This window comes from Penicillium citrinum, assembly GCF_028827155.1.
Source record: "Penicillium citrinum strain IBT 23319 chromosome Unknown utg000009l:1.0-4274883.0:1.0-4276374.0, whole genome shotgun sequence".
Lineage (NCBI taxonomy): Eukaryota > Fungi > Ascomycota > Eurotiomycetes > Eurotiales > Aspergillaceae > Penicillium > Penicillium citrinum.
In genome coordinates this window covers 1,062,324-1,082,894 of record NW_026622694.1, presented here as the reverse complement: position 1 = coordinate 1,082,894, position 20,571 = coordinate 1,062,324, and the positions used below count along the sequence as shown (strand labels likewise).

Here is a 20,571-nt window from a genome sequence, read left to right as displayed (position 1 = left end):
AAGCAGAACTTACCCACAATATAACAGGAATATTGAATATTGCATGGATTAATCTACTTATACGTTCATGCCTCGTCTATTCATCAATCTAAACCACTAACGATATTCAGTACTGGCACCAGAGACCATTGATAAAGCCAGAAAAAAAAAATCTTTTTCTCGTAACAAGTAATCAAAGAGACTAAATCTCCCCTAAAAGGGAACAACGCGGAAATGAAAATACGCAGGCATTAATAGTAAAATGGACATGAAAGACAGCCCCAAAAGAGAGCGCGCGCACCATTCTGTCCCAGAATTTCAAAACCCTCATCGTTTCGGCCGAGGATATCCCAGGTCAACAAACTGAAGCTATCGCTACTTATCACTTCTATAATGCTTATTTAAGCTTCAAGGCGTAGCCTTGCTCATGCTAATGAGACGCTTGACACCGACCTGTGATTATAATTAGCCATGGTGGATTTCATCACAGTTGGTATTCTGAAGGTACTTACCATCCAATTACCGCACTCGTCGGTTCGGTTGGTCATGATATCGACATGAACTGCACGAGCAGTCTCGTAGTCACGGGCCTGGATGGCGCGAGCCAAGTTCGCCATGTCCTCCACGGTGTTAGGCTTAAGCAGATCCTCATTGTTCAAGTGGTCGAACAGAATGTTCAGGCGACGCTCAGCATCATCGACCTGTGCTTTGAAGGATGAGGGTGCCCGAGCCTTGACGCGCTGCATGTCTGCGGAGAGAATCTCGAAGACTGGCATGGCGCTGGGGGAGATGTGGGAACGATCACCGGGTGCTAGGAAATGTTAATACCATAATATTCAGTAGTGTTTTGCAGGGATACACTCACGATATTTGGGAGTCGAAGGAGGGGCCTGTCGTTGGGACTGGGCTGTACCGGGACGGGAGCCCTGGGGTGGCGGCGGGGCCTGGGATGCCATGGGGGGGAGGAGGAACCTGCGATGCCATGGGAGGGGGAGGTACTTGGCCAGCCATTGGGGGCGGCGGGACAGCAGCAGGGCCGCTGGGCGCATAGGGACTTGGTCCTGAAGGCGGCTGGGCCTGGGGGGGCATATGGTGACGCAGCAGCCTGTGGTGGAGGGGCAACGGGGGCCCGGGCCTGAAGCTGCGGGCTTGCAGCCTGAGCAGTTGGGTTCGGCGTGTACCTGTTGGTCGGCGGCGGGATGCTTGGGGGGAGCATTATAAGGAGATGGTCCTCTAGGAATGGATGCCGGAGGCGCCATAGTTCCAGCAGGCGGGGATTGGGGAAGAGAGGCATATGGGTTGACTGGTGGTGGAGGGGACGGCCCAGGGGGAGCGTTCGATGCCAGGGGCGATGTCACACGAGGAGGAGCTCCAGCCTTGGGGGGGAGGGGGAACCGATGGAGCTCTCTGCGAGCCCATAGGGGGTCCGGTAGGAGGAGGTCCTTGGGCGAGAGGGGGAGACTGGTTAGGGAATGGAGAGCTGATCGCTGCAGATGCGGCCGGTGTCCCGCGACGAGGCGTAGGAGCCTTAGCAAAGCCCTCAGGCAGATCGTTCCATGCAGGGAGACCAGTAGCCGTAGTATAGGTGGTGATGGTGTTGGCCGGCGACTGGTTGGAAGCGCGTGGAGGGGGAGGCACACCAGCAGGAGCCGGTGCTCCAACGAACGGTGTCGGAGGGGTATATGCTGTTGGTCCCATGCCCTGGGTCGGCTGGTAACCTGCTGGCTTGTAAGCTCCACCAACCGCGGCATACGGGTTAGGGTTGGTAGGCTGTTGCGGCTGGACTGGAGCAGAAACCGCAGGGGCCTGAGGTGCATACGGGTTGTGTACACCGGGCCCGGGGGCAGTCATCGGCGAGAATGTCTGCTGCGGGGCATAGGCAGATGGTTGTTGAGGCAGAGGTTTGGCGCCAGCTCGGGCTGTAGTAGCTGGCTGAGCCTTTGTAGGTGCTTGGCGCGTAGCAAACTTGATGCGGTTGCGAGCAATCTCGGCCTCGGGATGTTTCTCAGGAACCAGGTCAAGATACTTCTGAGCGATTTGAAGGCGTCCGTGAGTAGCAACGACGTCCGCATATTCAATGTACTTGTCATATAACGTGCTGAGACTCCAGTCAGACTCCTTGGTTCGCTCGGTATCCTGGAACTTCGTGACCTGACGGAAGATAGTGACCTTCTCGATTAGACCTTGCAGTGCACGAACGTGAATGGAGAACGTTGAGTTATCGGAATCGTTCTCAATGCCCTTCTGCTCATTCTCACGCAGTTCCTGGACCCAGATAGCCACGACCTTCTCCAGCTTGGAGCCAGCGAGGAAGCAGAACGAAGCATCCTTGCGAGCAGTCTTGTCCTGGCTTTTCTTGACTTGCTCTTCAAGGCGGTCACCGAGAGCATCGCACAGGTCAGGGAATTCCTTCTCGTCAGCGAAGGTGCACAGAGCAGCCATAACTTCCTTCCAGTTAGAGAGATCGGCGTTGTGCACCACATCCCACAGGTTCTTGCCAACAATAGACGCAAGTAGACGCATGTAGTTAGGTCCGCCGGCTTGCTTAGAGAAGTAATATTCCTGGGCCTTCTCGATGCACTTCGGGCCACCGCAGATGGCGATCATAAAAGCGTCTGACATACGATCCTCCTCGATGGCAACATCAAGAGCCTTATCAAATTCTCCCAGAAGTAGGGAGCGGGTGATCTTTTGCTCTGCTTCACTTTCCGAGCCGTTGAAGATTTGGAAGGGGTTGTTTGTCTGTGCACCCTTGGAGGCAGCTAACTCAGACAGGAAGTTGTCGCTATCCGGAGTGGCATCGAACATAGATTGAAGTCGCTTGTGTTTCTTAGCCGATGACTTCGGCTTCTCAGCTTCCTCATTGGAATCATCCTCTTCCTTCTTGTCCAGGCCAAGCTTCGCCAAGCTGTCGGCGGCCTCGTCAGCCTGGTCCTGGAAACCCAGGTACTCAACCAAGCCCTTACGGGGGTTTTCGGACAGCAAGGCTTGCATGACCTTCCAGTCAGCCTTCTCTTCGTCGCTGGCAGCACCAGCCGCCCGAGTCTCGCAAAGGTTACGCAAGTCACCCTCCTTCAAGGCGCTCTCAAAGCTTTCGGTGGCGTTTCCAACGGTCTCGTCAACCTCGAAAGGTGTGATTCTGATCTTGGAAGCACGGCCACCCTTCTCAGCAAGACCGACAGAGACAACACGACCGCCAAATCCAAACGAAACACCAGAGGGTCGCTCGAGCCAGCGAGGAGGCTTAGGGAGGGAGAACTTGGAAACTTGCGGTTGTGTTTGGGCCTTGGCAAAGAAGTCTTCGCCATCCAATGCCTGGTTGTGATCCGCAATAGCTTGGGCATCGTCGGTCTTGGTGTTTTGCAAGGTTTGGATTGAGATTTTGCCGTCAAATGATGCGGTAGCAAAGAAATTGGGGTTGTGGGGGTTCCAACGTGTCTGGAAAGTCCAGTTGGTCACGACTGGGAATTCGCCATAAGGCTGGCCGATTTGGGGGTTCCAGCAAATGTTGCGGTTGTCTTTGCCAGAAGAGAGAAGCAGATCTGGATCCTGGTTGCACCAAGCCAGCGAAAGTACGCCCGACTCATGGCCCTTGAGTGTCTATTCCAAAGGTTAAAAAGTTCCGGTTTCATGGTCAGTTGATAGAGCGAGATGCTTACCCGTTCAGGAGCGTGGGAGTTACGAAGGTCCCAGACGTAGATCATAGGGTCCGACTCGAGGGGGGTGGCAGTGACAAGCTTCGTGGGCTAGACAAAGGCATTGTTAGTGGAGAGTTTAGAAAGGCAACTCGGATTTTGGTCTTCTACCTTCTCAGGATCCCATGCAACAGCGCTGACAGCTTTCCGGCCCATGTTGTTGAGTGTCAGGCTTTCCTTCTTCGTCTTGACATCCCACACTGTGACGAAACCAGCACTGCTACCGGTGACCAGGATGTGGGCAACCTTCTTATTCCAATCCAAGCACTGAATATCATCGGTACGGGCTGCTGTAGTTCCCAATCGGAAAGGATTCTCTATGTTGTTCAGGTCTGAGATGAATAGCTCGCCGTTGGCTCCACCAGTAGCCAAGAGGTTCGAGTGTTTAGGATTGAACTGGAGGGCCTTGATAGCACCACTGTGTTTCTGGGTTCGTGAAATTAAGGCATCACTTCAAATAGTTAACTTCGCTGTCGAGGAACTTTTATTGCTGTCTCTTGAACTCACCTGGCTCCTGCAAGCAGCTTATCGGCGTTCCATAGATCCAACGAGCCATTTTCCAGACCACCAGCAATAACACCCCGTTTCGTATCCTCAAATTCAGTCCAGGCCAGATCATTGAACCTATGAAAGCATCTGCGTTAGTACTACCACTAATTTGTGCGGAATCAACAATTGCATCATTGCATACCCAGAGTCGGTGTCAATCTTGGCAACCGGCTGTAGCTCCTCACTCGCATCCTGTCGATCCAAGCTCAGATCCCACAGCTCAAGGCATGTCTTATTAGAAAAGTCGGCATCAACAGCTCCAGCACGGGTTCCAGTGGCGATCAATGGTGATGAAGCGCCAGGGGACCAGGCAAACGTGGCCGTCCTTGGGATTTCCCTCAGACGGACCATAGTGACGAAGGGGAAGGAAATATTGTATGTGGTAAAGGTTCAAAAGAAAACGACGTTTCAAACAAGCCAGATCCCACCCCTGTACAAAAAAGAATTGGCAACGGGGGGTGCGATGCTGTAGTTCAACCAAGTGGCCTCCTGGGCTGAGCGGGACCGGGGGGAATCAACGCTAGTCCGTTTTGGGGACTCGCCAAAACACCCCCGAGGATGGCTGGCACGTGATATCATTTTCTCGGTCGAAGCTCTGCCGGGGACGAAAGAGCAAAGACAAGCAACACCCATACCCAAACGAAAAATTCTGCATCTAGTCCGGAAACCAGATTTAAAATAGCGCTTCTGTATTGCGCCAACACAAATTCATCAAGCCATTACCTCAAAGACTAAGCCGGCATCTCAAATCGCATTCCCCACCATGAGTGATACCACCCGCCTTAAGAGCACAGTATACGTCGGTGGCCTTGATCAAGGTGTCACGGCGCATACACTGGCAGAAGCATTTGTTCCTTTTGGAGAGGTAGTCGATATCTCCCTTCCCAAGCCGGACCAACCCAACTCCTCTGACAAGCACCGCGGGTTCGGGTATGTGGAATTCGACTTGCCGCAGGATGCGAAAGAAGCTATCGACAATATGGATGGTAGTGAGCTCTATGGTCGTACGATCAAAGTCGCAGCTGCGAAGCCTCAGAAGGACGCCAACGAGGGTTTGGGTAGCAAGACTGCAATCTGGGAACAGGTATGTAGAGCTTCTTTTTGGACGATCTCTTTGAATTTTGCAACATAGTCTGACAAATGTTTACAGGAGGGTTATCTTGCGAAGCATGCCGTCAGTGAAGAGGATCGTCTCGCTGCTGAGGAGGCACAAGCCGCAAGTGACCGGCCTCAGGACCCAATGCAGGGTCTCGAGCAACTTGATGTCGCTGGTCCAAAGCCCGAATGAAGCATGTTATAATGATAGCTACGAAGATAATGAACAGTCATGGAACTAGGGTTTTCCGGGGAAAGAAAGAAACACCATCTGGAATTCACCTCCGCGAAGCCCGACTATTTACACAATCTGCAATTCCAAGCAGGATATGATTTTCTCCAACATTTTTACTGGGCTTTCAATCGACTGGAGAATACAAATCGAGAGAATTCAGAAACAATTTGGGGTCGCATTCTTGGAGCTCAGAGGAACTTGATAATACATTTAGTGATCGTGGCTCTCCGGGCTGTTGCGGTAGAGACGGAGAGTCTTGTCGGTCAGAAGCTTCTTGGTGCTAGCGTAAATGGCGGCACCGACGGCAACACTGCGGGAAAGAGATTAGCAGGGAGATATTATCAAATATTCCAAATCCGGCCGAAGGGATTCATGGGAGAAAATTCGGTTTTGATGCATGGCGGGATGGAACGGGTGGGCAGAAGTAGATAGATACATACCCAAGGACAACACCTATATGCGAAATAACAATTAGATATCATTTCTACCTGTAAAGTTGTGACTTAAGAGTAACATACCGAGAGGGATCAGCTCGGGAGGGCACTTCTTGATCTGGCGAAGACGCTGGGAGATAGTGTGGGCTTAGGGCATGACCAGTTAGCTCAATATTTCTCTAATAGACCCATCTCAATGAAAGCACGTTGCGCATTGACTTTAAAAGGGTCGGTGGTCGATTAGGAATTCCGCGTACCGCTGTGAGGCTCCTTCTGCAGACAGGAGTTAGCATTAACCGAAGCGGATCGTATGATCATCCAAGGGTATCGGGACCCTGAGTACTCACGGGAGAGGGGCTGTAGAATGCGCGCGAGGGCTGCATACGGAACACACGGGTGGGATACATGGTGAGAGATGGACCGAGGGTGTGGAGTTGAGAAGAGAGATCTGGGAGTGGGAGGGAAGACTTGAGGTGGTAGCTAAGAACGTCCTGTGAGTGGCTCGGGTGTTTTGGGAACGGCTCGATGCTGAATGGCTCTCGCTTACACCGCCCGGGGTCATACGGCTGGGTCACTTCACATTCGATCACCACCTCTCTCGTCTTTGCTCTCTTCCCACCTCGCTCTCACCTCTAACCCACCCCGCCATTCTCAATTCTTCGTCCGTGTTCTTCTCGAGAAGCTACACTTCGCAAAAATGGGTGCCATTCCGGAATATGATCCCGAGGAGCCCCTCGAGACCAAGCCCTTCAAGTTCGTGACTGGTAAGTGCACCCACTCCCCTCCCCCCCCGAAAACGGGCACAAATCGCTTTTCGAAAGAGTTCAACGGCTAATTGATGTATAGCTGGTATGTATACATTCGATATGTTTCCAGTTTGATGGGTTTTCGGGGTACCTTCGGACCAGGTTCGACCCGACCGACTGCCGTACTTACGATTGACAATTTTCGGCGCAATTATAGGTTACGACGCTCGTTTCCCCCAGCAGAACCAGTACGCGATACCTTCACTCCTCAAATAACTCGTCGTCTTTTTTCTCTAACTCGTCTCCCCAGGACCAAGCACTGCTGGCAAAACTACGTCGACTACTACAAGTGTGTCGAGGCCAAGGGTGAAGACTTCCGCCCCTGCAAGCAGGTACATTTACTTCCCACCTGGAATTATTCCAAGACTACTCTGACAAGCTGAATAATAGTTCTACCACGCTTTCCGCTCCCTCTGCCCCAAGGCCTGGACTGACCGCTGGGACACCCAGCGCGGTACGCATTCCTATCCCCTAATGAGATGATTGTTCGTTGCATGCTAATCTATGTCCTATTCCAGAGGGTGGTAACTTCCCTGCTATCCTTAACAAATAGACAACCAATGGCTGCTTTGTGTTGGTGAATTGGGTTATAGCAGATTCTGTATTGACAAACTTTCCAATGTACTCTACCTGGTCATGCGGGGATACATTTCTTTTCTGTTTGGATGTAATTTTCCCACTCTGATGAAGAAAGTGTGTCTATAAACTCGCTGTTTTGAAACTAAACGTCTTCCATTAGCTGATTACCCTCGGGTGTAACCCCATTTTTAGCACTGTAAAGCACGATCGACCATCTCTTGGTCTACAGGATCTAGCACCTTAACTAGTAACGAATAGTGTGATAGACAATCGTAGATCGTTGAAGTCTTGTATGGCTTCGGATGTCTGCGACGAGAACAATAGTATAATGTAAAGTCTTTCATTTTTTGGGTTATCTTTGTGGATGTTTCCAGGATTTCCTTGCGGAAATGGTCTGATGCAATTCAGGGTGTGGTCTATGTCTATATGGTCCAGTCTCTCAGAATAAAAAAAATCTTCCATCCAATACACCCTGTACAAAGAAATTGACAGAAGCTGGTGTGGCCAGCCTTTGCTCAAGTTCCTGGTTTGGAAATAGCCATCCCAACGAGAATGCAAGATATGTACAAGCCAAATGATACCAAAGTTTCACGATTTTTCCACCCAAATTCGTAATAAAAAGGTTGTTCGCATGGGTGATAGATGGAATGTGATGTATGTGTAGGGGATCAAAATATAGGAAATGTAAATCCGAGCGGCCACAGTTAAAGTCCAACAGGACGAACTTTTTAAGTCAATGATTTAGATACCTTTGAGTTTCCGGTAGAGCTTCTTGTGCTCCTCCAGGAAAAGGAAAGTGGCAATGGTATGGGGACCCAGTCGAATGAAGCTGGGAACCCATCCACGGAAAGTCCAGGCCAGACCTTCCTTGCGGCAAATGTCGCGCAGCAAGCCTATCGTGCCGTGGCCACGGCTTTCTGTGTGAGATGCAGACATGATTCGAGTCTTGATCACATCGACGGGACTGCAGACGGTAGTTGCGACGAAACCAGCCATAAAAGATGCTGAGAAATGAGTACCGAGGTTATCGCCCATGCCGAATTTCTCAATACAAATGCGCTTGAAGGAGTCATAGGAAGCCAATTGCGAAGCAGTCATCAGTACAGCCCGAGTCGAGTTCGGCCAGACACCGCGGAAAAGAGAAGCGAATCCTTCCGTCCTAGTCATCTGCACCAGACCGTCAAAAGCGTGTTTATAGTTACGACGCTTCTCCATTGGCAGCGCAGCATCAGATTGCATGCGCACGTTTAGCACGTCGGCCGGGTTGCCAGCAATTCCGCCGATGAAGCCAGATGTACAGGCCATGCCGATAAGGGTCAAGAGTCCCGGTGATGAGGCTGCTGAATTCGAATCCGGTTTTGAGAGGCGGCTCTTCATTTCTTCGTAGATACCGAATCGAGTAGTGGAATATGTGATTTGACGGAGCATGGCAGCAGAAAGCTATAATTTCAACATGAGCAAAGATTTGTTAGCCTTGACCTTTTTTCATGCAAAACGTCGTAATCGCCGTTTCAACTGGGACCAGGCTTATGACATACGCCACTGTACAGTCCAAAGAAACCATTATGTCTCGCAATATGTCCAAATGTGCCTATCATAGTCTTCGGGGCATCCGGTGCACGTGTTTGTAACCGGACCTGCAATGCGACAGGGCGTTATATTAGTATTGGTCGCAGAAGGGGTGAATAGTTCGGATGATATGCCGGGACTTGAAAAATACCTTGACTGCGAACAGAAGAAGTCAGTGCCTAATTGCAACCATAAGTCGCATATTTGTTCACATACCTAAATCTAGAGGATGTGTCACACAAGCCGCAAAGCATGAGGCCGAACCTCCAAACCAGAATGGGTAGTGCACCTTCTGGGGCTTGGCCTGCGCAGGCTTCGAGACGGGCGCCACCCGCGCATGGGCAGGAGCCTCGAGTAACTTGCCGCTGTCTGCCATCTTGCTTCCCAGAAACAAGATCGCGAGGGCCTTAGAAAAAAAGAGGGGTGGGGGGAGAGAGGAGGGGAGAGGTGGGGTGGGAAAGAGTGGATGTTTTAAAGGCAAGTTGATTCTTTTTTCAGGTCGGCCTTTTTCTGAGCGTGACATTTGACGTAATTTTGGATCGCCAATACCGACGGACACAAATCAGGCCGCCGAAGCGCCGCTCGGCTCCTCCGCCCGAGGGCGCCTCGTGGCCAATCAGAAAGTTATTCTCGCGATTAGAAGTGGATCTTCCGTATTTTAATCCAATCAGAGACTCGGTTTCACACAGGCCGATATTCATACAGCCTGTAAGGCACATACCATGAGTACAAAGACCCTTATCCACCTCCCTTCCTAGCCGCTGGTCTTTCGGAGTCGGACATTCTTTTAGTTACCGAGTATCTAATAGGATTGCGATAGCTCATGATTCCAACTCTATTAGCTACTCGCTAATACTAATATCCAGGCAATAAGCATCTATGTCATTGAAGAGGACCTATGGCGGACGGGCGGATATATTCGGTGGAATTGCGGGAGTTCAGATGGATTACCGAGGAACGAACCCCTCGCGATAACATCAAAGTTTGAATGGATTTCGTGCGATTTCAGTGACTCGGATATGATCGAGATCATAGATGGTTAACAGCCAGATCAAGAGATATTTGCTATTTCACATTATGCCCAGGTAGCGGGCTTTATTGCTTAGGTTTGGATATAGGATTTGGGGATACTGGTCGCATTATGTATAATGTTCCACGCCAGTATATATTTCCAGTATATCAACAACTACACCCTATTTTTGAATTCGGATTTTTCATGATTGTGCCCGGATTCCAATACAGTTCTCTCAAACTTGAAAAGATTCTCACAAACTGATACATAAAATTACTGGCAGCATCAAGTTGCCGACCAACTGGCATCCCATATAGGCATACCTATAGGTCGGCGACTTGTTTTCCCGAGCCGAAATGTTTTGAGACTCCGCGGAGACCGCAGTCTTCATGCTTGAATGACCTCGACCTCCACTGGCAATTCCTCGCCATGCGGTTGTTTGCTACTGGCCGAGCCCTGCGTGCTAGCACCAGTCGCTGGCCAATCTTTGCAACCCGGCCCAGAATCTCCATTCCTCGCACATGCCTGCTGCATGAGTCTACTCCGGCCATTTCCCGGAGCTGGAGCTCAACGCCAGCTCGCTGGACTGCTCAGTCCACAGCATCGGCGAAGCAACCACCAAGCCTAAAAATCGAGGGTGACTCCTACAAAACAGACAATTGGACCAATACTACCGACCAAATTCTGTCACATGTCGGACGACGACTCTACCTAAACGAGGATCATCCGCTGGCCATCACCCGCAAACTTATCGAGAGCCAATTCCCCGCTCCCATCTTTGGAAATTATATCGAAAAGAACCCCGTGGTCACCACAGCGCAGAACTTCGATGTCCTCGGCTTCCCAGCGGATCATCCCGGTCGTAGCCGGACTGACACCTATTATGTCAATGACAAAACAGTGCTGCGCACCCACACAAGTGCCCACCAGCAAGCATACTTCCAACAGCTCCATCGAAACGAACAAAGTCATCCCGAAGAGGTCGGATATACTGTAATCGCCGATGTATACCGCCGTGACGCTATCGATCGCAGCCACTACCCTGTCTTCCATCAGATGGAGGGTGCGATGCTGTGGAAGCGACCCGAGAACAACCCACTCGCATCATCCTCCGAAACAGCCGCTAAGATAAAGGCGGATATCAAGCTGATCCCAAGCCACGACGTACCAGTTGAGGATCCGAACCCTACAATCCACCCCCAGCGCAACCCATTGCAAGACCAATATCACAGCGAGGAGGAAGTCGAAGCTATCGCGGCGCATCTCAAGCGCTCCCTCGAACGCATGGTCATCAAAGTCTTCACTGAGGGTAGTAAGGCTGCCGCGGCAAGCTCTGGAAGTGACTACGAGCCCGAACCTCTGAAGGTCCGCTGGGTAGAGGCGTACTTCCCTTTCACAAGCCCCTCATGGGAACTCGAAGTCTTTTGGCAGGGCGAATGGCTAGAAATTCTTGGATGTGGTGTAATCCAACAAAATTTACTCAATAACTCTGACGTTCCTCACCGAGTTGGCTGGGCCTTTGGTCTGGGAATCGAGCGTATCGCAATGCTCCTTTTTAACATCCCCGACATCCGTCTTTTCTGGTCCCGCGATGAACGTTTCCTATCTCAGTTCCGCGCTGGTCAAATCACCCGATTTGAGCCGTTCTCTAAACACCCGGCTTGCTACAAGGATGTTGCCTTCTGGCTTCCCCCTTCCGCTGTTACCGGCGGTAGCAGTGCCGCAGGCGGCGCTGTGCCCTTCCACGAGAACGATGTGATGGAGATTGTTCGTGGTATTGGCGGCGATCTTGTTGAAGATGTTTCTTTAATTGATGAGTTTACTCACCCGAAGACGCAGCGCAAGAGCATGTGTTATCGTATCAATTACCGTAGTCTTGAGCGGACGTTGACGAATGAGGAAGCTAACGAGATGCATGATCAAGTTCGAAAGCAACTTGTTGATGACTTTGGGGTGGAATTGAGATGATTGGAGTGATCTCGTCTTGTAAGATAGATCTTGTTTCTATACTGTTTGATTAGCCATAAACATATGTACAATACCACGATTTTCCCCTCTTGGTGGCAGGCAAATTCCCACGTGTTACTCGTTCTTCAAGTCATCTAGTAAAATTTTCATAGACCACTCAATGACTTTTCATATATTTGCGTTACCCTCATTGCCCTAGTGTAAGGCCTTTCTTTATGGGTTGTAGTCGACCCGGACTTTTTTGCTACACGAGGGCACATCAGGGACTTAGCCACGAAGTGCCTAGAGCTCACCAGGAAAAGTCTCAAACCCCGGGAGGCATTCGCTGCATCTGGAAGATGATAAAATTGGGTATTTACTTTACTGATCAAGCAATAGGGATTTAGAACGTGAGAGTGAGGCTTTATTGACGCCTCTGAATGTGTATATTATACAGAGTGGGGAGAGAGTCATCAAATCACACGAACACGGCACAGCCCAGACGCCTCCAATCATGCAGCAAATGTGTATCATACAGATCCAAGAGACAAGCAAATATCAAGGAAGACGAATTTTCCGGGACAAACAGCCAGCCGTATCCCATCCGAGTGCAAATCCCTATCGTGTCATGACGTATGACTTATGGTACAGAGAGAAGGAAAAGTAAAGAGGAAGAAAGAAACGGGCATTAATGTCGAGAAAATGGGTGAGGATCGAGGAAGATTAGGCGTTCTTAACAACGCCAACCTTAGCAGCCTGTAGAAGAGAGAGAAAAAAAAAACATCAGCAACAAGCTTCCAAATATATTGCGAAAAGGTGGAATTGAAAAACTTACCCGGACAACACGTCCGTTGAGTTTGAAACCCTTGCTTTGGACGTACATAACATCGCCGTCCTCATGGGCCTGAGAAGGAGCCATGAAAGTGGCCTCGTGCATGTTGGGGTCGAACTTTTGGGCCTTGCCCTCAACCTGCTCGCCGGGGTCAAAGCGCTCAAGACCATGCTTCTGAAGTGTGTTCATGAGAATGTTCTCAGTCATCTTCAGACCCTGAACAAGCTCGAGGAGGGGCTTATTCTCCGCTGTCTCGGCAGCATTGAGTTGATCCGCGGGCACGGCCAGCAGCGCGCGGTCAAGGTTATCAATGCTCTCGAGAAGGTCCTTAGCAAATCCCTGGATAGCGAACTTGCGAGCACCATCCATATCGCGCTTAGTGCGTTCCTGAAGGTTACGGAAATCGGCGACAGAGCGAAGGTATTTGTCCTATAGCATTGCAGTTTAGTTATACAGATGGAGAACAGATGTGTTGAGAGCAGGCTGGATTTACCTTCAACTCGAGAACCTCCTTCTTCAGCTCAGCGTTCTCCTTGGTGACGGGGTCCTCCTCGGCGGCCTCAGCATTCTCGCCTTCCTTGGGAGTATCCTTCTGCTCGGTCTCAGTAGAGTAGCAGCGACGCGCGGGTTGAGGCGCAAATGGCCGAGTAACGACGGGAAGCTGTGTTTGCAACTGCGATGCCCGGCGGAGAGCGAGCGGAGTGGAATTAGCGAAGGAAGAGGACTTCAGAGCCGACCGGCCGGCCTGGAATTGTCTGAGGAGAGTCCGTTGGAACATTTCGGATATTATGAGAGGGATTTGAAGGGGGTATTAAGGATGTGATGAAGGAAAGAAGAATAGAGAATCGAACAGACTGCGGGTATAGCTGATCGACGGGCAAATTTGATCATCACCTGACCGCCTTAGCATCGGGTCTGCTGTTTTCCCGAGGGTTTTTTGGTACTTGTTGACCTGCCTGAATAGGCAGCTCTTGACTTGGCATTTATACTGTATTCTCAGGTCTAGGTATGTTTGGAGGGATGAGGGCAGCCAGTCTTACTTCATGAACAATTGAACCTTTCAGACTTCAGATTCTTCCTGTCATGAGATGTTAGCTGGGAAGCTTGATTGGTCTTCAATTTGTCTCTCCGCTTATCATTATATACTGCCAGAAGATTGATCATTACGGAGTCAATTAGTGAGAGACTCGAAGTGGTTGCTCGATTATTGTCGAATCTGTTTCTGGAAGAAAGAATATACTGACCCTAGGAAGCCCAAAATTTGAGCTAAGGAGATACGGTCAACAACGGGTGAGCCATGCTGCTGGCATCCCAACAACTACTATATGATCAATTGCTGGGCCAGCAGCATGCACTTCGGTTCTGACAAAAGTGAATGCACAAAGCTCACCAGAAAAACTAACAGAACAGCTCAACTAGGTGGGAATTCCTTCGGCATGGACAAGAGATCGGCTCAGCCCTATAAAGACCCACGCTACAAAGTGAAATAAACCGTTCCATTGAACCAATTGAGTCTTACCCAGCCAAGGGCGGACAAAGAATTTGACGATAGACACAATATTGAAGTCAAATCTCGTACATGGGTTTGCCCTTACTGATTGAGATATGTCTAAAAGGATGTCTCATGGCCGCCCAAGGGAGCAGTGTTATGTCCACCCCGCGACTTAAATCTGGGGAAATGCTCGAGATTGATTACCGAATAATGTGGGTTGAATAATATAGTTTAGGAAATCGATAGGACTCTTTACATGCGGTAGTGTATTTCCCAGATTGTAGAGTTTGGCACTTGGCTTCTGGCTCGGATCAGGAGCTGGATATCCATGACCCGTGAACCAAATCGGAGTTTGATAAAGCGAGCTTCGTCAGGTCAGCAATGCTGTATCATTGCTTTTGACAGACAATCAGGATTATGATAAAATCCTTACGGAAGTCTGGCTTTATTCTGCTAAAACATGTCAAAGCTACTGTCAAATCTTGACATCAGATTGGGATCGCACAAAATGCCTCAAAGCCCAATATGATACATGGAACAGATGATATAAACATGATTCAAACTTATTGGATCTTCTTCCGGTGAATCAAGGCATTGACTCGGTATTGGTGAAGAATCCAAGGCTGAAATCGAACATGTGGCTGAAAATAGACGTGTAACATTCGGATCGGACAGATCGTCTAATGATGCGCACAGATGAGCTGTTCGATCTCCACCCCAATTCTCCATTATCTTCTGACGGCTTGATAGCCCAAAGAACATTAATACAGTAATTGGTGCTGTTTGAGGTCCATGAACCAAAAAAAAAAACTTGCATCAACTCATCTAACCGAGCGTACAGTAGACATATCAATTTTCTTCGAGTCCGTCGCAAATTGCACAATCATTGCAGGCCAGTTGACGTTTGAAGTATTTTGATTATCGATAAAATTAATACAACATTGAGGTATCGTTCCTCCTTGCTGGCCTTGTGTTTCCTAATCGGAGGGTTTATCGGAACGAACCCTTGCATCCTCTCGGGTATCATTCCGGGGTAGTTGATTTCTCCTTGTCTGTCAAACCTTAATCTAAGGACCGTGCAATTATATGCCTTTGAATACAGTAAATAATGATTAAGCTGTTTCTTTCCGATCAAAATACCCAAGAACTAAGCGTGTGGTTGGTAAAGGCAGGTAAGATGCAAAATGTAATGTATGAATGCATCTATCATATCAAAGTGGGTATGTCATTTCATGGCGTGCAGCACAGCGTCATTGCAGCCCTGCCGAAATATGACAAGTCTGCAGGACAGGATGATATGTCCGGAAGCTAAGCGCAAAACCTGCAGTTTATTAACGGTCAAAGCACACACAATCCAGAGAAATTCAACCATCTGATATCCTTGATTGCCGTTTCTGATACCATTTGCAGGAGAAATGGCAAAACTATTTAGGTCCGTGGCTTTTATTGACATCGAACACTCTTCTCGGCAGATAGTGGCTTTGATCCCCGAGATAGATCCATCTTTCTCATTGGCGAGATTCTCTTGTCATTATGCTGGATCTCCACACATACAGCCTGGTGGATATGATATCCCTAGTTGAAACGACCCCCGGGGTCTGTCTCCCTTCCCTTAGGTTCACAAATGCATGTATTTAAATAAGATGATTCCAAATCTTTAGCCACTGAAATCCTTCACTGGTGTTTTTAGTCGTTTAGTCGTTTAATTCTACCTCCTTCAAAGAAGGGCTTATTGACCGTGCGGCATGGATTCACAAAAGTCTTCCGATCACACGTGGACTGACGGTGACTTTGAGCACCCAAATCAGCAACTACGATGGTCTATTACGATCGGGCTTGTCTTTGCTTTCATGCTACCTACCGTTGCCGTGGCACTCCGGTTTATGGCTAGACGGGTGGCTGGACGTAGACTGTACTTGGACGACTGGCTGATTCTTGTTGCTTTGGTGAGTACAGTTTCAAGCAACTATTATTTACGCGTATGAGTCCAAGCTAATTTGACTTCCCGGAAAGGTTTTCAAATATGGATGCTCAATCGGAGTCACTACACGTTCGTCTACTACTGTCCTGATATCGCAAGAGACATACTAATCCTGCAACTAGTTTTGTACAACGGTCTTGGATCGCACATCGACACCATCCCGCCAAAAAACCTGACCTGGTATCTCAAGGTAGGAACTAATTACAAACATAACCTAGATATACAGAGCGGCTGATTTTTGCTTAGGTTGCTTGGGCCAATAATTTCGTTTATCCAGGTTGCATTGGCTTTATCAAGTTATCCATCTTGGCATTGTACAGGCGAATCTTTTCTACGAAAAAGATGAACTATGCAGTCAACACCATGGCATTCATTGTTGTCATCTGGACCATTGGGAACTGGATTGCTGGAACCATCAATTGTCTGCCAGTCGCTAGATTCTGGGACCGATCACTCGAAGGAGCTTGCATGGACCTTGCCAGTTTCTCTTATGGTCAACAAATCCCTAACATCGTCTCCGATGCCATCATATTGGCCATGCCTCTTGGGATGGTCTGGTCTTTACCAATTTCAAAACAGCAGAAGCTTCTTCTTTCCGGGGTTTTTGTTGTGGGTGGCCTGTGAGTTTTCCATTAAATGAGATACTGGGGAAAATTGATTATCTAATGCTTTCTAGAACCCTGATATTCGACTGTATTCGACTATGGCGCATGATCATACTGTCCAACGCTGGCCCTGATATTACTTGTACGTACATTAAAGCACTGCCAGAGACTTTTTAACACGAAGCTAATCTTCCACGAAGACCATCAAGCCCCAGTTGTCCTCTGGACCTGCGTTGAATCAGCCGTTGGTATCGTTGCAGCATGTCTTCCCAACCTGCGACCTCTCTTTAAGACCGGTGGACCTGGATTCTGGTCCCAGCTTCGTTCTAGGAGCAAGGTCTCTGGAAAGTCCCATCTGAATACCAATACCACCACTACGACAACATCGACCAACCCAAGTCTTCAAAAAGGACCTCTTGATTCTCATGCTCTTGAAGAAGGCATTGAAGTTCACCGATACAGCGATATCATCCGAGAGAAATCTTAATCCATTCTATATCGAATCAAATTCCAAAAACGGGGTGTTGATTGATGCGGAAACGAATGGCGAAAAGGGTGTGCAGATCGTGTAGAGTCAGGATAACGGGACAGTCAACGATATATTCTTACAATTCTTGTTTTAGCTAGGTTTTTGATCAATACTTTCTTTTAATACAGATACCCTTTCACATTGTCGAGAAAAAAAAGAACTTAGGTCCCGCTTTAAGATTTGAATTACTATTTTTTAATTGTTGAATGATGCAGACGACTCCCATCGTCCTCGTTTAATCGATCAATACAGATTTATCAAAAAACGGCGAAGATGCCGTAGCAATATCATGACCACATTTCTACGAGGGAAGTGGGTAACTCGTCGATGCCCAATGGCCATCTGTAGCTGTTATACCTCGGTATGCTGGCATGACCTTGAAAGCATACGCAGTCAAGCTCTGGGCACGGTGTTACGTGACGTCAAGATAATGTTGGCTTGACGACAACCATTAGAAAATCTTTATGATTTCGAGTTTCGAATATCCATTGTGACTAGTCATAGTACGCACTATACAATCGTGACTTAACCCTGGGATCGAAGTTGTCTATAAGTGGTATATCACATACACGTACATGTGATGTACCAGCAGCTTGAAGAAAGGAATATAATGTCCGCAAGCCAATCAATTAGAAACTATTTGATATTCAGATTGTAAGATTATTTAAAGAAGACTGCAAACTCCTCTTGCCTATGATATTTGATGGTCTCTTCTTAACCCTGAAGCTACTGGTGTAGCCAGGCGGTTGGTCTTCCATTTGATCGGATGAACACTTAATTATGAGGGCTAAAATAATGTATCGGGGGTTTTCCGACAGCAGGTATGCTTGTTTTCCGGACTTTCTGATACATCCTTTCTCCAAATTTTCTTCTCCATTTTTTCTTTTATACATATACATTTTTTCTTCTAAGAAACGAAATGTCTCACCTTTTAAGAGTCAGTGGATTACTGACTACGGAGTACTATGTACATCTGTCCTAATCAATTCCCATAAAATTAGAAAAACAGGGTTACCAACCCGGCGGCCCGCAGCGAACCCACGAGCCACGATCGCGGGACACTCTCAACGTCCCCACATGCGAGCTTTTGTTTAGGCTATCTACTCCGTAGGGAACAAAAGTACATGACGGAGAGGCTAAAAGAGAATACTCAATGAGATCTGCCTAGATAATAGTCAGTTAAGTGGAAACCACTCGAAATAAGTATTTGAAATCAATCTGTGTGTTGGAATGAAGATTTTTTAATCTACTTCGGGTTTTCAGGGGTAAATGATGGATTTTATCCCAACTCTGAGACCCGCAATATTTTGTTGTATTAATGAAGTACGGGACCATCAGCATTTTTAGATGTTCAGTAATTATAGTAGATAGAATCTCTGAAGAGTGGAAGACTCAGATTACAAGAGTCAATCACCTGTATCTGATTACACTTGGGTATTCAAAACTCTGCTGTATAGAGTACATATCTCGAAGATCCGATTTTATGCTCGGGATTTACGTCGTGTCCGGGTGCAGGATTCGCTAAAAGGTACGTGCTGATCCGGGTCCTTTCCCCTTTACAACTAGATAGTATGTAGTAGTCTAAGGTCTAGGTCTTTTTCTCTACTTTCTGATACTTACCAATTGACCAACGTTTTCCGGGGTGAAAGTTGAAAGGGGGCAACGGGGCTGAATATTGCGACAGAATAGTTGCATAGTGCACTCCGTGGTGAACTTCTGATTGCTACTTATGGTTAAGGTTTATGAAGTTCCCAAATTTGAGACAAGTTTATCGAAGCTAAGAGGAACTAAGAGATCTCAATGGTGAATTTGGTGAAATCTGCCCTGTTTTGACTCCATCCGATATTGGGATCTGCAAGCCGGCGTCCAGCTAGTGCCGGGCCTCTTTGTGGGCAATTGGCAATTTGGTGCTGACAATTACTTTGCATAGTAGTGGGTTTTTCCCACAATCGATTTTCTGTAGTTTTATAAATCGAGCATTCGAATTAAATTCATAATTCCAGTCCTTCGTTGCAGTTTTGATTTTCTTGTCTTTCTAACCAGCGTCACTCCTTCACAATGAAATTCAGCTTGTTTTTTGCAGCGACGGTTCTAACCCAGGCATTTGCTCTGAGTCCACCAGCGGATCACCCCCCTGTTCCATGGAGACCCGCGGGCCCGAATGATGGTATGTGCTTTGATTTAATTGATGGTATGGATAACACGAACTGATCTTCTTCAGTGCGGGCCCCATGCCCTATGTTGAATGCCTTGGCAAACCATGGATATCTTCCCCATGATGGCAAAGATATTACTGAGGAGCATACTGTGACTGCCTTAGGGAAAGCTTTGAATATCGATAAGGAGTTTGCTCTTGCGCTCTTCCAGAATGGCATCTCTGCGAACCCAGATAAGAATGCTACAACATTCTCATTAAGCGATTTAACTCGTCACAATGTAGTTGAACATGATGCCAGCCTGAGGTAAGCTGAGATCCATGAAAAGCTTATAAAGCCATCTTTCATCGATGGGGAAGAATGGCAATTTCAGCTCGGAAGTCTAACTCGAAGCTACTATAGCCGTCAGGACTTTTACTTCGGTAATGACCACACCTTCAACCGAGAGGTCTTCGAGGAGACCCGTTCGTATTGGAAAGGCTCTCTTATCGATGTCAAGTCAGCAGCAGAGGCTCGTCAAGCTCGTGTGAAGACATCGCAGGCAATGAATCCCACCTTCGACATCCCCGAGTCTATCCTCACATCCAGTTTCGGCGAATCGGCATTCCCTATCGTCGTGATGGGTGATAAGGCAGCGGGTACCGTTGAGAAAATCTGGGTCGAATATCTTTTCGGTAAGCCAAAGACATAATTTACTCAATATGAAGTATCGTATGTGGGTGAAGGTTTTGCTAATCTTCATCATATTGGCAGAAAACGAGCGACTTCCAACGGAACTTGGCTGGTCTAAAGCTACGAATGAAATTTCCTATGACGACTTCACTGATATGACCAAGCGTATTCAAGAAGCTACCGAGCAAGCCCAGAACGCTACGACCAAGGCTTGTGTGATTAAGCATGCAGGTCGTCACGCACGTCACCAGGCTGCGCACTAAATACTGCTCCCTTCGATGTGCTGCCACTATAACGTATAATGGAACATTTCGTGATCTACATTGTCTAGTGGACGCGTTGTGGAATGACTATGAATGTGAATAATATCCAAGCAATACAGATACGATCCGTGCTTCTAGCGC

At 48.2% G+C, this 20,571-nt stretch overlaps 10 protein-coding genes across 10 annotated transcripts; 5 read left to right on the top strand and 5 right to left on the bottom strand.

Annotated features, from left to right (window-relative positions):
- Positions 1–387: 387 nt before the first annotated feature.
- N7469_009879 (protein transport protein (SEC31)) lies at positions 388–935 on the bottom strand (the record flags this gene model as incomplete). The annotated part of the gene is made up of 3 exons (XM_056648784.1): positions 388–432; positions 492–790; positions 845–935. 3 exons carry the CDS (start codon positions 933–935, stop codon positions 388–390), a joined length of 435 nt encoding a protein of 144 aa, XP_056495915.1.
- A 277-nt stretch (positions 936–1,212) lies between these two features.
- Positions 1,213–4,574, bottom strand: sec31 (putative protein transport protein (SEC31); the record flags this gene model as incomplete). The annotated part of the gene is made up of 5 exons (XM_056648783.1): positions 1,213–3,579; positions 3,639–3,725; positions 3,786–4,125; positions 4,182–4,298; positions 4,366–4,574. The coding sequence occupies 5 exons, from the start codon at positions 4,572–4,574 to the stop codon at positions 1,213–1,215; spliced, it is 3,120 nt and encodes a 1,039-aa protein (XP_056495914.1).
- Positions 4,575–4,986: 412 nt separating this feature from the next.
- On the top strand, positions 4,987–5,511 carry N7469_009877 (RNA-binding protein; the record flags this gene model as incomplete). The annotated part of the gene is made up of 2 exons (XM_056648782.1): positions 4,987–5,307; positions 5,374–5,511. The coding sequence occupies 2 exons, from the start codon at positions 4,987–4,989 to the stop codon at positions 5,509–5,511; spliced, it is 459 nt and encodes a 152-aa protein (XP_056495913.1).
- Positions 5,512–5,763: 252 nt separating this feature from the next.
- N7469_009876 (uncharacterized protein) lies at positions 5,764–6,394 on the bottom strand (the record flags this gene model as incomplete). The annotated part of the gene is made up of 5 exons (XM_056648781.1): positions 5,764–5,863; positions 5,994–6,006; positions 6,072–6,134; positions 6,245–6,260; positions 6,335–6,394. 5 exons carry the CDS (start codon positions 6,392–6,394, stop codon positions 5,764–5,766), a joined length of 252 nt encoding a protein of 83 aa, XP_056495912.1.
- A 290-nt stretch (positions 6,395–6,684) lies between these two features.
- Positions 6,685–7,346, top strand: N7469_009875 (cytochrome c oxidase subunit VIb; the record flags this gene model as incomplete). The annotated part of the gene is made up of 6 exons (XM_056648780.1): positions 6,685–6,751; positions 6,834–6,836; positions 6,951–6,981; positions 7,044–7,125; positions 7,184–7,247; positions 7,312–7,346. 6 exons carry the CDS (start codon positions 6,685–6,687, stop codon positions 7,344–7,346), a joined length of 282 nt encoding a protein of 93 aa, XP_056495911.1.
- A 767-nt stretch (positions 7,347–8,113) lies between these two features.
- Positions 8,114–9,317, bottom strand: N7469_009874 (uncharacterized protein; the record flags this gene model as incomplete). Its single annotated transcript, XM_056648779.1, has 4 exons — positions 8,114–8,812; positions 8,911–9,009; positions 9,093–9,097; positions 9,158–9,317. The coding sequence occupies 4 exons, from the start codon at positions 9,315–9,317 to the stop codon at positions 8,114–8,116; spliced, it is 963 nt and encodes a 320-aa protein (XP_056495910.1).
- A 1,065-nt stretch (positions 9,318–10,382) lies between these two features.
- On the top strand, positions 10,383–11,921 carry N7469_009873 (phenylalanine--tRNA ligase; the record flags this gene model as incomplete). The annotated part of the gene is made up of 1 exon (XM_056648778.1): positions 10,383–11,921. One exon carries the CDS (start codon positions 10,383–10,385, stop codon positions 11,919–11,921), a length of 1,539 nt encoding a protein of 512 aa, XP_056495909.1.
- A 702-nt stretch (positions 11,922–12,623) lies between these two features.
- grpE (mitochondrial nucleotide exchange factor MGE1) lies at positions 12,624–13,510 on the bottom strand (the record flags this gene model as incomplete). The annotated part of the gene is made up of 3 exons (XM_056648777.1): positions 12,624–12,656; positions 12,736–13,161; positions 13,226–13,510. 3 exons carry the CDS (start codon positions 13,508–13,510, stop codon positions 12,624–12,626), a joined length of 744 nt encoding a protein of 247 aa, XP_056495908.1.
- Positions 13,511–15,969: 2,459 nt separating this feature from the next.
- Positions 15,970–17,297, top strand: N7469_009871 (putative integral membrane protein Pth11-like; the record flags this gene model as incomplete). Its single annotated transcript, XM_056648776.1, has 6 exons — positions 15,970–16,170; positions 16,238–16,274; positions 16,328–16,395; positions 16,452–16,825; positions 16,882–16,952; positions 17,011–17,297. The coding sequence occupies 6 exons, from the start codon at positions 15,970–15,972 to the stop codon at positions 17,295–17,297; spliced, it is 1,038 nt and encodes a 345-aa protein (XP_056495907.1).
- Positions 17,298–19,397: 2,100 nt separating this feature from the next.
- On the top strand, positions 19,398–20,430 carry N7469_009870 (peroxidase family protein; the record flags this gene model as incomplete). The annotated part of the gene is made up of 4 exons (XM_056648775.1): positions 19,398–19,506; positions 19,561–19,801; positions 19,898–20,169; positions 20,249–20,430. The coding sequence occupies 4 exons, from the start codon at positions 19,398–19,400 to the stop codon at positions 20,428–20,430; spliced, it is 804 nt and encodes a 267-aa protein (XP_056495906.1).
- Positions 20,431–20,571: the final 141 nt, after the last annotated feature.